This window comes from Meleagris gallopavo, chromosome 12 (assembly GCF_000146605.3).
Source record: "Meleagris gallopavo isolate NT-WF06-2002-E0010 breed Aviagen turkey brand Nicholas breeding stock chromosome 12, Turkey_5.1, whole genome shotgun sequence".
Classification (NCBI taxonomy): Eukaryota; Metazoa; Chordata; class Aves; order Galliformes; family Phasianidae; genus Meleagris; species Meleagris gallopavo.
The window spans coordinates 3032133-3047729 of record NC_015022.2 but is presented as its reverse complement, the minus strand read 5'-3'; the positions used below and the strand labels follow the sequence as shown (position 1 = coordinate 3047729).

Genomic DNA, 15597 nt, shown 5'->3' with positions numbered 1-15597 from the left:
ACAGATCCATAAACAGTTTCAGATGTAAAGTTAGTCATAAACAAAATAGTCAAATATTACGTTACAAATTTTATTTCCCAACAGCCCATATTTCAAGCAACTAGTAAAAGCAAACAAGTAAAATCATCATTGCCATTAGCAGAAACACAGTCTTTCTCTATAACTATAATAACAGAGCAAAAGGTCCGATTTAATTATATTATTCTATTTTAAACTCACAATAAGCACATAATTGAACAATAAAATAAAGCAAGACTTGCAAGGCAGAATAAAATATAGTAAATTACTGGAGGTTACATTCTACAAGAATGATGAATATAATCACATTAAAGTCAAAACTAAACCTACCTCTGATAAATGAGGATTGCTTTGCTACCTCAAAACAAAGAAGATCCCTCTTTGAAGTCTACCTACTATTTCCTTGCTCTCAGTGTGTATTAGACAAAGATGTAGCTCCATTGGCAGGTTTCCACATGATTTTTTTTTTAACCAAGAAAGAAAACATGATCCTGTTGTTACATCTTATACCAATTACCTTTTTTAAAAAAATCTCAAATATATCAACTGCTCAGAAAAACATAAGAGCTATATAGATTACAGCTAATTTCCTTATTGAAGTGGACTTCAAGTGGTGGCTATTGGAAGAAATATTTTACACTTTAATTAGAACAAAATTTGTTATTGATTTTCATATTCATCTTCCAGCACACAAGTTTGGAACATACCCTGTGCACATGCTATATTAATATTCCATATGTATTATTAGATCGATATTTATTGTCATGGAAAATATTCTACTTTAACGGGAACTTACCATATCCATATATTAAAATGTAGGCAAAATGTTTGCCTACACAAATACTAGTTCATAACATCTATTTCATTTTCCATATCACTAACCACATGCACGTTCAGCAGCAACATTTAAACTTACAATAATTTCACTTTATTCAGTAAATCAAAAGTACTTAAAATGAGATTCAGTTCATCTTATTGGAGTCTCTTAATAGTAGCAGCAAGAAATTTGTTTTCACCCCCTCTTCTTCATGCTCCCCTTGTAGTCAACGGAGAAAAGATAAGCCCTTCTACTTATTCCTAATTCCTCCTAAACATTAAAGACACAGCCTAAGCTACTAGCTGCTAGTTACTAGATTATATTTATAAGCATAAATGTATGTCCCTAGTTCAGATGAATTCCAACTGAAGTTAACTATACTCTTGTCATTTAATGCATTCCAACATAAGCCATCCTCAAATGACTATTTGGAATAATATAGGGAACCCGTCATACTCAGAGATTGCTTATCGTTTATGAGGCAAAATAAAATCTTTGACAGGTTAACAAAGAGATGGATACAGGCTGCACACATAAATGCTGAGTTAGATTTTAATCTATATGACAGTGTTTTTCCAACTCCATACAAGAAACTAAAGTACACTTGCTAAGAAGTGCCTTAAATTTAACTTCAGAATACTTTTTGAAAAAAGTATCAGCCATCAGTATCTCATTGAAATTTAGAAGATAAACTGTAATATATAATAAAGGCTTTCATTTGCTCAAGGATTTGTTTTCTTAATTATCTGATAGGACAGCTCTGAAGCTAAAGTGGTATAGCTGAACAACTATCACAGGTACTAAAAGTCCCTGAATTTTTGTGAAGTCATTTGTCAAATTCAGAGTTACTGCTGACTCTACAGCAGTGTAAATACTGAAATATTCATAGAGATTCCTTATTTCACATCCCCAAATTATAAGCAGACTGGCTGTTTTCCCAGTTATCCATTATCTCTAGTACAATAACAGTGCTCAGTATTTTTTTTAAACTGCAAACAGTGATGTATGAGGCTGACACAAAAATCGGGTCCTCTGCTGACTTCCATTTAGAGGCAAAGCCTCAGTCATGAAACTAACTGTACAGTCAAAAGAGGAAAAAAAGACCCAAACCACTTTTTGACAACAGAAACTACTAAAACTATTCCCTGTTCAAATCCACGATGGAATTTGAGCACAAGGCTACTGCTAAGAGTATTTCCCAACTTTCTGGGAACTCACAGGTAAACAATTCTGCAAGTGGTACATGCACATCTGTCTGTTCAAATACTGACAGATGAAAACTGTATTAAAAGGCTTTGCTTCTGCTGAGTTTCGTTTGATACATCATTCTCATACATCTAAACAGTGCTCTGTCTGCCTGAGTGACACTGAAGTATCTATATGGCTCTTGATCTAGGTCAGGCCAATTTCAAGGATCAGTGCTATGACCTCTCAAGTTCTCCTGTAATAAAGATTTAATTTACGTTAAAGCAAGTATATCCTGGTTGGCTTAGATGGCATTTTTCAGCTACCAGTGCAGAAGTGGAATAAAAAAGAAAGTTGATACAGGCTTATGCAGCAAATAACTGCACCTCTGATGCTCCACACATTCCTTAAAAGTAGTGATTGCAGCCCTCATTCTAGCCAGTGGCAACAAGATACAGAAACAGTAATTTAACGTATTTTTAATCATGTTGACCATTTAGAATACATAACATGTGAGCATTCATTTTACTTCTTGTCAAATGAGCACCATTTTCATGGCTAAAGGAGAGATAGTTCAATTCATACTGTTTTTGCATTCTTGGTACCAGTACAATCCTATGGTACTAAGTCCCACTGATTTACAAATAATTCACTGTACTTTTGTATGATATCATCCTAGTCACACTGGAATAAAATTGCAACTGAGATATAATCATCTCCCTTGAAGCATCTTAACTTCTTGGGCTGCTTTAGTCACTGTATGGTGATAGAAAGGTGATACAGACTAACTGATGCAAAACATGTTAAAATGATAGCAATGATAAGAAGAGATTAATAAGGAAACAATAGAAGAAGATCTGTGGTTCTTTGTCACATTTCCAAGCTCTACTACAATTTCAAATGCAACTAAATCTTCAATGAATTTTAAATGACCTTTAGGGACATCTCAGACTCAAGTTTTTATATACAGCCTATTCACGTGATGATTTTGAGAAGTGCCTTTCTTAGTTATGTATTAAACCAGGAAAACATTCTACATCACAATTTCTCCCACCTAAATTACATACTGTTTTCACCATCAATTTTAAAAGAGGAAAAAAATGTAGATGGAACAGTTAGAGGCTGGTAGCATCTTCAAACACCATAATCTCTATAAAAATGCTTGTATTTATTAATGACTGCTGAGCTCAATTCACTGCAATACCAGCTAATCATTCAGTCATCAGAATCTGACTTAAATTTCTATATAACCAGCTATAGGTAAGCTATTATATTAGTGACATACCTTGAAGAGTATAGAAATTTTAACCTCCCTAATTAATCTAAGATGTTCATAAACATCACAGACAAAACTTAAAGTGAGCAAATAACCTGATATTACCTGTTTCAATTTCCCAAACATAAACCGAATCATCTTCACACCCAACAATTAGCAGATTTTCAGTGGGGTCATATTTTATCTTCTTCACAGGAAACAGATGCTTTCTGGCATGTAAGAGACAAACTTTCTTCTGAAGGTGTAGAACTGCTACCGAATGATCACTACACACACAGCACACTACACTATGATACTGCAACTGCAAAACAGATTAAGAATTTTGTTATCAATACTGCAACTAAAGTCATGATAGCATTGTTGTAAGCCTGGAACAAGTTATTTAGTCATTTATTTCCCAGAACATACTAATGTTGGAAAGAGCTTTATTTCAGACTACATCTCCAACTCATTTTTAGCAGGCAGGCTGTAAAGCAGATACCTACATCCTCTTCTGATTTTCCAAATTTAAGAATAGTTTAGACACCAATACTTGGCCTGTCAAAGCAGGTCAAAGCTGAACATAGGAAGTTCTGTACTACCACACAGAAGAACATCTTTACGTTGAGGGTGACAGAGCACTAAAACGTGTTGCCCAGAGAGGTTGTAGAGTCTACTTGTATGGAGATACTCAAGGATTGTCTGGATGCCCACCTGCGTGCCCTATTGTAAGGTACCTGCCTTAGCAAGGGATTTGGACTTGATGGTTTCTTGAGGTCCCTTCTAACCCCTGTGATTCTGTCGTTCTCATAGCAATTTTTGGTGATACAAAGGAATTTGCCTGATGGAAAATATCAGCCCCATAAATGAACTGGATCATCATCCAAGTAGGTAAATACTGTTTGCTTAGATGTCAGAAAAATTACTTAAGAGCCTTACAAGCTTTAAGACCTTGAACTAGTCCTTTCTGAAGTATTTAAATATGTACCATTTACAAAGATTTGTCAGATTCAAATGCAATTTTACAATCATGATATGAAAAAGGATGAATAGACTGTTAAGAATTAAATCCATCACCATTTTAGCATTTTTCTGTACCACTGAAGTTATAAATTAATGAAATCAACACCCCAAAGTTAAAAGCAACTTTCAAACAAAATTAAGTGATCAAAGATCAAGTGCCGCAGGGCAGAAGTACGTGTATTTGAGAAACTCTATCATATATATACACACTTACTTTGCAGTTGTCTGGAGATCTCAATAGCTCTGTCACTGGACCAGATTGCAGACTAAATCGGTGCAAGATTTTTCCAGTAAATATATCCCAACAGATCACAGTAGAATCCTGGCCCCCTGATAACAGCCAGCTGGGATCAAACCTTACTGAATTACCATGTGGATAAAGTAAACATGTAACTCTGCTACTATGACCATTCAAAACTTTATGAGGTAGATTACCTGAAACAACACAGTAAGTTATTTATCTTCTTTAAAAATAGAGGCTCCATATTTGACAATACATTTCATAAAACATCAAGAGATTAGAAAGACTAATTACAACTAAATTTTCATCTAAAGAGTTTTAAGAAAGGTATCTTCCTACATGAGATCAAAATTTTGGACACATTCTCTCTAAAAAGGAGAACAAAGGTGTACATTCTGACCTTCATCCACCAGAAAGCATCTTATTTTTTTTTTTTTATTTCTGAAGTGGAATTATCTTTGAGAGGGAAAATGACAAAGATGACTGCTGCCTCTATGATATCCCACAACTCTTATTCCAGTTGACTCCAATCCCCACCATCCATCATAGGACTAGCAGTACCAAGTCGTCTGGTAGTGATTTGATAAGTCACCTACAGGGAGGCTGGAAAGAATATCATAATATATTTTCCTCATTATTCTATTAGCCTCATCTCCACTTTCATGGAATACTTAAAGGGATGACTGAAGGGAATGTTAGAAGCATGAAGTCTTTCGTGCATCATTCAGATAGTTAAGCAAAATTGTTAAAACTTACCTTTCAAAGACACATTTTCTAGAAATCTTGCTCTTGCAGTTTCTAGACCGAGCGTTATGAAAATTTCCCCATTTTCACATCCACACACAAGCTTATCCAGACGGGGTATGTACACAGAGGAAGTCACAACTGCATTTTCAATTCCATCTTTAAACTCACAAAGATGATCTATAATGCCCTCTGACATTGAATGGGCTTTATTAAAACTATCTTGAAGAGTCCATGTTGTTGAAATTGGGATTTCTAGAGTGTGGGGAGGAAGAGGCAGGAACATTATTCGTTTAAATTCAGAAGAAACCAAAATGTATTTTTCATCTCACAACCACTTCTAAACTTATCCCTCCTGTACTTTTAGGTTGGAGTTAGTGGTTGCCACTCCAACATGTTACATCATCTCACTAAAATCCTTTATTTTAAATATACCTGAACAGCCATAAGCAGGATCAAATAAGCAAATTTCCATGACATTTGGTAAAGGTTTGCTTATGAGCAGATTGAAAAGAAATAGAATATTCATACATTCAACCACATGAAAAAGAAGTGTCAATTACTGGACACTCCCCATTGGTGTGTTGCTGCTGACTACAGAGAATCACCACACAGCAGATGGATAAACAACAATTTTTACCATTAAGTATTTTCACAAGTTTTCATAATTTACAGACATAACTAAAGAGATTGCACTGAAAGCACAGAATTACCAAACCTTTTGGCGAACCATCAAATGTTGATGCAGGAACATCAGGAACATGCCATAAAGTGATTCTTCCTGAAGCTTCACCGGAAAAAAGAATCTTATAGAAAGGCTCCTTCCTTTCATTCATAAAGCCCATGACAAAAGGGAAACTCTGCCAAAAATAACAGTAAGTCAAACTCCTGATGTGGAAGAGGTGATAAAATAATGTAATAATTAATTTCAAATTCCAAGTTTGAGATCAGAAGCCATAGAAATATAAAAAATGAAATGATACACTCTTCCAGAAAATAAGAAAATAGGAAACTCCAGGTGTATTTCCTGTAAGACATTTGAACTTAGAGCAGGAGTGTACATTGGAAATTGGTGCTGCTGCTTCATGTTTTGAAGTCATCCTGGAGTACCACATCAAGATTCCTTCTGGGTGAAATTAAACCGAAAGATGCATGCAGGAGCACAGATTTCAGACACAAAGGTGCATAACAAAGAGACTTGCCAAAAACAAGCCAGAAAAAAATGCATGCTCAGTAGCATGGATTGAACAGTCATCAGCACAGTTTTCCTCTAAAGAAAAGTTTTAATTGCATCAACACAGCTAGACTGTATGCTCCTTGAAGACTTTTTAATAACATCCCCATAAGCAGGATATGTTTTATTTACAACATTGAAGTTTGGGAGTAAATTTCACGATAAGCAACTCTATCATTATGTAACTCAGGTTATCATCTAAAGAGATGAAAACAGACTGTCACCGAGGGAGCTGTGTCCTGTAAAACAAATCCACTATAAAAATTATTCAGGTGGTAAATATTTGAGTAAAAATATTAGAAAATGGCAGCAGACATTACTAAAAATGCATGTATTTGGGGGAAGAAAAAAAAAAAAATGAGCTTCCTGCTGTAACACCCTAGCATTACTAAACCATGTATTTTGGCTATTTCTTTCTTTTTACCAAAAGGTATCTGACCTTTTGGCATCCTTCAGCAGTTATCCCATCTTTGCATGCAACAAAAACAGTTTCTAAGAGTCTCTGGCTGCCAACAAAAACAAAAGCTCACTAGAAAAATTCTATATATTTGAGAGTGAAAAATAGGTCTCTATTGAAGATCTACATAAACTGCTTAAAAACCTGTTTAACTTCATTCACTGTAAGTACTGTCAGTTTGCCCACACTGTAAGAGTTAGCTGTGTGATGATGACTGTGCAGGCTTGATATAACAGTAATCTGACTCAAAACCCTTCAAGTCAGGATAGGCATACACTGAAACATGCATACATTTCTTAATAGAACAAGAATTAAATAACCTGGTTATCTTTCCTTGCTTTTTTTTTTTTTTTAAAGCGGATGTGAGAGTAAGAGGTTCTAAAGCTATTTTAGAGTGCTTTTAACTTAAAGAAAACCTCTGCTTCTTTATTAAAAAAATCAGGAAACACCTGTAGCTGAAACTGCAGGATTTCTGTGAAAAAATTAAACAAGCCAGAATTAAAGACAACACTGTGAACATCTCCAACTTTATAAAGTAAACACATTCATATGAAGAAATGTCTTACTTGCTGTTTAAGTGAAAAACCCACACTTACAGCACTTAAATCTTTGTTGCAATTCTGGAAATTAGAAACATATATTGAAGCAGCTTTTGAATCTCACTGTAAATCTTTATGAATTTACCTTATTTTCCTTCACATCAGTAAAGCAGAGTAAATGAGGATAAACAGTTTCTTTCAGCATCTTCCCATCTGCAGGATACGTGCTTTTGGAAAGTCCACTGCATAATTCAGAAAGAAAAGATTTAGAAAGTCTTTTTTTCTTTTTTCTTTTTTTAAAGAAAGGAGAACAGCAACATCTAAGATCCGCAAGTTAAATTAAAAGTTACCAAGCAATTACAAGCGACTTTGTGAAATCACAGCACCAGCTGCCCAAGTTCTACATGGCTAATCTTATTCCTGTGTCCCCTGCTGTGTCAAACAAAGACTGAGAGCTGTCAAATTCAGCGTAAATCTTTGAGTGCCAAAGTGTTTTTGTTCTGGTTTTTGATCACTTGCAACATGCAGAGATTTTCCATAATAAACCTCCCAAAGTTCATCCTGTACCTGAACTTTTTGTGTGAATTTCCCATTTGAGCCCACCTGTTTAGCAGCTGGTAGATGTAACTGTAACCATCTTCTGTCCAGATGATAAGCCTGTAAGCTGCTAGTACTTCTCCACCAGCAAAGCACTGACCACTCTTACAGAACTCAGTACACAGCAAGGAGAAATCACAATAATCATAGACCTAAGTCCCAAAAAAGAGTAAAACACAAACAATATTGACACAATCATATTTATTCAAGCTAGTTTTAGGCAAAGGATCAGTAAAAAGAACATTAGCTTGACTCTGTAGTTCGACCACCTCTTTTAAAGCCAAAGCAATATTTATAACATTAAACTAGCATAATGTCAGAATCAAACCATATACCAGAAAGATAAACTGGAAAAAAAAAAATAGCATTAAGGGCTTCTGCTATGTTAGAGGATTTTAGATAGAGTTTAGTTTGCTTTGCATTCATTATTAATGTTTACTGGACTGTTGAGTAGAAGCAATGAATTTAGTACATAATATGACGTTGAAGATTGATACATACAGTTAATGCTTCTGTTCTTATTCTTTATGTATTCTTTAACCAATAATCTGCTGATGTAATCACAGCAGATTTTAGCAGAACAGATTTTTCTTTGTTTGACAAACAGCAGATTTTTCTTTTTCACAAATTAATTGAAAGTGAGGAGGATTTAACTTGGGAGAATTCTTTCAGCTTTTCTGTTTCTGAAGACTAGAAATAAAATAGTAGCTTGTTACCTTTGGCCTCCTCATCTTAAACAAAAACATGGCAAAGCAAGATATGGTTTTTGTCCATGTTCCTAGCAGTCTTGAAAAGAGTTTTCTTAGCCACGTTCTACAACTTACTCCAACAGCATGAGGAAAACTTTCAGAATGAGAATTATTATGATTTATATGGAGCATGGGACTTGTATAAGATTGAGATAATTTGCTCAATATTTTCATAACCATAGAAGTGAGTTGAGTCGCTAGGAATACATGTGAGTCTCTCCCATGGCACGTTCTACATAACCTTCTATTTAAGTAGTAAAATCATCATTATCTTTTCCTTTAGAGGTATATATTTATTAAAACAAAAGTTTAAAGTAAGCCACATGCATATATTCTGCTGTTTGAAGCAGATAGATAAGTACACAAACACTACAAGAAACATGCATTTTGTGAAAAGCATCACAAATTTATAAATAACAGGATATTACAGTATTTTTCCATGCAAAGCCTGCCCATTCTGTACAAGAAAATTATCAGTGCTTTTATACAGTGTTTTTTTTTTCCAAAATAGCCCAAGAGGAAACTCAAGAATACCCAACAAAAGCGTTAGACAAAGCTGACTCAGCTCTATAAACTCCAGCTTTCCAACACCTCCTGAGGCACCTGAATCAGACATTAATACCAATAGTCCAAAATCACCTTCAGAAAAATGTCACAACACCAGTTTGCTTTTTAATGTACCACAGAGTGTGCACCCAGTGCTCTAAAACTGGGGATACTTAAAATAATCCCCTTCCTACAGAGCCGATTTAATGCAATCTTTTAAAGCAGGAATACTTAAACTGAAAACCTCAGTAACACAGTTAAGGTAACTGTCAGCACACATCTGACAATTAGCAAGCACTAATTTTAAGAGACGTATTTACATGTCAGAATTGATTACATCAGCTTTTCAAGGTTCTTAAAAACAAACAAATATGATGCGCAGCAACATACCTGCCAGCATATGGAAGACACAACCAGAAGGAGCCTTTCTGTGTAAGTGCAAAACCTTATTGCTCGGCAGTTCATACAGTCCAGAGACTTGGATTCCTTTTCACACACATTTTGCCTCTCCTTTGAGCAGAGAAGGAAAAAAAGAGCTGTGATTTATTCCAGACAGCTTAACTTTCACTTTTAGAATAGAAAGAAACTATTGAAAAATCATGTAAAGCAACATATATTTCCTAATTAAAAGCCAGATTGGAAGACAGAGCTCACAAGTACTGTATGAATAAATTACATTCTGCATGGCTCAGATCTTCATCTATGATGATACTGGAGTTACTTTAATTATTGATTAAATGATTGAAAAATTACATTTTCTGCTTTGAAAGATACTGCCGGTATCATAACTTCCCTGAAAAGGGGTATGCTGGTTACAGAATCATTGCACAGTAAGAGGGCAAACCATTCTTTCATTTCACCTCATATTAATATCAATCCAATCTAACAATATTTATTAAAATTCTGTTCTCTAAGCATCTGCAGTAACTTGATTTTTACTAACTCTACTCTCCTCTCTTACAAAGAAAGTCCCAGACAGTAAAATAAAGGGATAGCAGAAGCAATGATATGGGTGCTATGTGCTGATCAGTTTTTACAGTCCCCAGAATTTCTACAGTGTAACAGTATTTTTTTTTCCCCTAGGAATGTTAGAAGGAAGCCCCAAAACATTGTGGAACAGTCAAAAACACATCATGTGAACACTTGTACAGTATCAAACCTGACAGACTGTCCTGAGGGGCCTGATCCTATCAATTAACAAGTTGTGCAGTGGCATGCTCTGCAGTTTGTCAAATAAGGCAGTAATGTATTATGGATGCTCCAAAGAAGATTGATGACTTTTTGCCATCTTGATGACAATCCCTAGTACTTATGCTCTTGTCTTCTTGTGAAACCAGTCCTCAGAGTTTGACTCGAACCCAGAACACCATTTTTGACTTTTAGCATCTGTGCAAGTCAAATGACTGTTGCTGAGAATACTGACAAAATTCAACAGAATCAGGCAGTTTGAAGATGGACAAATTGATCACTCGACACTGCAAGAGTATTTTCTAAGTGAAAACAGTACTATGAAAAATATTAAAAAATATAATCTAAAGAATCATTTTGAGAAAAGTAACAAGGATGAAGAGGGAGTACAAGGGGTGGGTTTTTAAGAGCTCATACGCTAAGGAAAGATATGAACACTGCAATGTCAAGGCAAAAACTGGCCAATATCCCAAGTAATTTTAAATAGCAGTAGGAGGATGAGTTTTCAGGATTTTGTAAAAACTTAATTGTCTCTAGCATCTTCAAAAACAGACAAAAATAATCTGGATTAAATCATAGTCATGAGATCTTCACTCATTCATATTCTGCTTCAGTGTATCTTCACTTGATGTTATCTTTATGTTTATGTTATTGTTGCAATTGTCATTTCATGAACTGACCTGTATGCTGGTCAAAGACGAAGATAGGTCCCACGCTTTAAGAACTCCAGTTACAGACACAGCAACCAATGAGTCTTCTGTGAAAAGATAACAGCAAGATAATCAGTTTGAAACAGAGTCCAAACAGTGCCAAACAAAAAGAAAAACCTTGGCATAGACACTGGTGTGCCACATAGCACTTAATCTGATGGATTCTACAGGCACTGTTTCAATGAATTATGAAACAGCTCATTCATACTTAGAAATACAAAGCATGCAAGCAAACAGTGAATAATTTTGTCCAACCACCTACGTTCCAAACAAAAATAGCAGTTGTGTGTCCATAATTCCCCTGATATTACCAAATTAATTTGTACTCATCTCCAAACAACAAGTTGCTTACAGTTGTAGAGGTCATTTCTTCTTCTCTTTATGAAACAAAGAATGAAACATGACCAGCATGAAGGGTATTATAGACACCTTAAATTCTAACAATAGAACAATGTCTTACATATAAGTGCTCTGTAAAACATGTTTGAATATTTGCTAATCTAGTAAGATCCTACAAGTCATACAGAAATATTTCATTAAATTAATTGGTCTGTATTAAAATCTATACTGCATACCTTGAATTCTTGCAGAGCGAACAATACACATACAATTTATCCAATCAGAAGACTGAGAAGACAAAGTGTGCAGAACACTCAAAGTCTTAGCATCAATAATAAGAACATCTTGATATTCTCCAAAACAAAGAAGCCAGCCTTCACCTGTCATTCGGAATGAGCAATGGTAATACTGTGCAAGTGGAGAGGAGAGAGTCAGCATAACAAGCTCAGGTGCATGCATATCATTTACATTAAGCGTATCACAGAAACATATTCAACACTCTGAATTACTAAAAATATATACTGAATTACACACATGAAACAGTAGAAAATTTTGGTAGAATTGCAAGTGTTCCACATAAATTTATTACAATTCAATATACGTTTAAATTTTAGAAAAAGGGGACTTAATACTGAAATCATTATCTGCCCTGCCTAGCAACTAGGATTTTTGAAAGCATTAAAGATGTTAATTTCATTGTAAATTGCTAAACAGTTTGGTAGTGACTTCTGAGAGCTCATCTCTTCCAAACATCTGATAAAACTTCATTTATCAAGAAGGACAAAGACTGGGGATAAGTCAGGTAAAAATGCAGAGGATTCATACTGAATTTCCAATTATTTTCCAGGAAGAATTTCTACTCCACAAGATATTTTCAGTATGATACTAATTGCCCTCCCATTCAAGAAATCCATTATTTCTCAAAAATCAAATAAAGGAAGAAACACATAGCAAAGGGCTTGATAACAGGGTGCACCTTTTTTCCAGATGTTTTATATGTTCAAAGATATTTTTCTGTACTTTCAGTTTGGGTTAGATAGTTTTCAAAATATCAGTTAACTAATTCAAGTCTGAAAATAGAGGTTCCATAAATAACTGGGAATGGGATAAGTACCATCACAGAAATGAACAATCAGATGGAGAAATGCTCAGAAACAGGAAGAATTTGTAACTGTTACTCAAATATATAATAGGTTAGTCCTCAGTATATATAATCAGTCAGTCCTCTAATGAGAAGATCCCACTTCTGTTAAGATCCCACAAATGGTTAGCAGTTGACCTTGGTGTTAAGTTTCATTGCAAATTGGAAGTATTGTTTGTACTGCTTGACATCTGCCATTTATAGTACAACTATTGATGCTGAACAAAAGGAACATACTAAGCCAGATAATGTCAACCAAAATGTTTTTAAATAATGATGCTAAAACAGCACACACTACAACTCCCAGACAACAACATTCTGTGTGAAGTGATACTTTTTGAACTTGTCACAGAAAAAAAAAGAAAAAAGCATTAAAAACACTCAAAAACAAAACAAAACAAAAACACAGCCAAACAATATCAAAGAACACAAAACAATTACTAGTACTTGAAGACTGTATTTTAAGAATTGTTTCTTGTCCTAGCTACAGAATTTTCTTTCTTAGGAAAATTTTGTTCCTAGGTGCTCACACTGTCCTTTCACCATCTTACCATGCTAAAATCATAGACAAAAAAAGATCATTATAGAGAAGTAACACAATTCTGAAAGTATCTGCCTACTTGAAGGAAAAGAACTAAGCTTTTCCTCTTCTTCGCAGAAGCATACAAATCACCAGATAATCAGCCAGGTCACATCTGCCTGCTTCTCTGTGGAACATCTCCAAAACTATTAAAATCTAATAAAGGAATACACAACACAGATCACACCATACTTCAAATACATAATTGAGCATTAAAATTATGTGTATTTAAACACTGAAAGCATGTTTTCTATCACGTATGCATAAATACTAAATAGAAAAATGGCTTACTGTTCTTATACATGTATACATGTACAAGTAAACAGATTGTTAAGAAGCTATTCATCTATAGTGTTTCTATTTTGTGATTTGGCCACAGTTTAAGAGTCACATGAGAACTCAGCAAAGTCCCAGATTGCCATCATTCGGAGATTTAATTCCACTATAGACTTCTTCACTGAAGATGATCATCATTTTAATTAACACGAGTTCTGAGCTCTTTTACTGGTATTTCCGCAAATAAAAGCATCTCTGAATCAAACCCTTGTGCTAGGCTCTAAATCACATTTTAAACACCCTCATATTCCAGTTCCAGTATATATTTCGTGCGTACCTTACCAGTCAAGGCAGATACTTGAAATGATTTGAAGATTTAAAGCAGTTTGGCCAGTGAGAAAAAGCACAACAGTAATCTACCCCCTGATTTCTGCAGTGAATGAAAGAGCATTTTTGGTAGCGAGGCAGAGCAGTCTTGGAGGTTAGTCATTAAGGTATTTTTTAAACCCATTTGAAAGGTTTTGATAAGATCTTCAGCAAACTCGCTCACTATGCCCAGACTGCTCATGCTTCAGAAATAGTTCATCCAGAAGCCAGCATTAAAACTTGAAGCTCCCATGCTATTTTAACAAAGGACAAGAGTAAAGATTACAAGACAACTTTATTTCACATCATATTTTTAAAATACATAACTGAGATTGCATTCTAGACACATGTGGCTTAATGAGAATCAGTTTGATTTGATTAAGGAATACCAAGTCATAGTTATTTTCTCAGAAGGAATCTAAAAGGAAAAAATTACATACAACTAGTTTTGCAACAATTTTCTATGAATTATGTTTAGAACTGTATTTAAAACTATGTATTTCTAGAAAAAAAAATAATAGAGGAAAAACTCCTCTTGTAATGAAGGGAGATATTTCATGAAAAGTTTCTATACTTACATAGATTGCTGTATGCCTATAAGGAAGCTTTGTTTTCTCAATGCACAGTCCACTAGTGACATTCCAAACACACATCTCCCTGCCAAAGATAACTTCATATTATTCTCTGTCATTTCCACTCAATTGGATGCAATAATTTTGTGCCACCAAGTTTTTCTTTAGTGCTGTACTTAAGTGCAGCCTGGTCATTTATGTGGCTTTTTGTTACAGATTACTGGGTATGAAAACGTTGCGGTCATTAGCAGGGCATGACATACAGTATCTGTTGCTTTTTGTTTTGGTAATTACACCCTGCTACCTCGCAGCAAACCTGACTTTAAGGCCAACTCTGGTCTACAACAAATTGTAGGCGCACTGCCATTATAGCTCGTCAAAGTGTCACTATAACTATCATTCGTTGGAACGACATCCTCCTGAAAATGATTCATTCAACTGAACTTAAACCACACGTTTTGAAACACATAATGCATCTTCTGCTGCAGGCTTCAGTTCTAGGGAGCTGACGCCCTCAGGGAAGAAGAAACAGTGCCACCATGAGGCTGCTGCCGAAGTCTCTTGGCAACCCTAATGTCAGTTCTACTCCATAACATGTAAGAGCTGTTTTAAAAAGTCTCATTAGCTAGTTTTCCCCCTCACTGAAATATTGGTCAACACACTACTGAACTAGAGTACAACAGAAAAAAACACTAATTTAAATGTTGTAAATGAATTTTTACCCGGCTTGTAGTCATAGCTCAGCAATTAAATAATAATCTCTGCTTCAAATTTTAAATCATTATATTCATGATTTCCCAGATTACATTCAAAGGCATTTTTGATAAGAGGAGTTTTCAACATTAGGGGGAAATATTTTAATATATCAAAAATACTTAGTAACTTGCATTTTAATCTACTCATTAATTTTTTTTCACTTTTGCAGGAGTACAATCTATATATGTAGTATGTCAGAGTTCATAGAACAAAAACAATAACTTTTAGTCTTCAGCAATCATTTCAAGGCAGTGAATTACTTCT

General features: G+C 34.8%; 1 protein-coding gene across 2 annotated transcripts in view; it reads right to left on the bottom strand.

Annotated features, from left to right (window-relative positions):
* Nucleotides 1-15597, bottom strand: part of LOC100538950 (WD repeat-containing protein 72) — a 28712-nt gene continuing 13115 nt past the window's right edge. The window contains exons 4-13 of one of the 2 annotated variants that reach the window (XM_031555262.1): nucleotides 14584-14662; nucleotides 11879-12050; nucleotides 11274-11350; nucleotides 9796-9915; nucleotides 8117-8262; nucleotides 7659-7755; nucleotides 6002-6143; nucleotides 5296-5538; nucleotides 4513-4733; nucleotides 1-3597 (exon numbers count right to left, since the gene is read on the bottom strand). In XM_031555262.1, the coding sequence (XP_031411122.1) occupies nucleotides 3361-3597; nucleotides 4513-4733; nucleotides 5296-5538; nucleotides 6002-6143; nucleotides 7659-7755; nucleotides 8117-8262; nucleotides 9796-9915; nucleotides 11274-11350; nucleotides 11879-12050; nucleotides 14584-14662 (1534 nt within the window). In that variant the 3' untranslated portion in view covers nucleotides 1-3360. The remainder of the gene's footprint in view (nucleotides 3598-4512; nucleotides 4734-5295; nucleotides 5539-6001; nucleotides 6144-7658; nucleotides 7756-8116; nucleotides 8263-9795; nucleotides 9916-11273; nucleotides 11351-11878; nucleotides 12051-14583; nucleotides 14663-15597) is intronic. The other variant, XM_019619384.2, reaches the window with a different exon arrangement.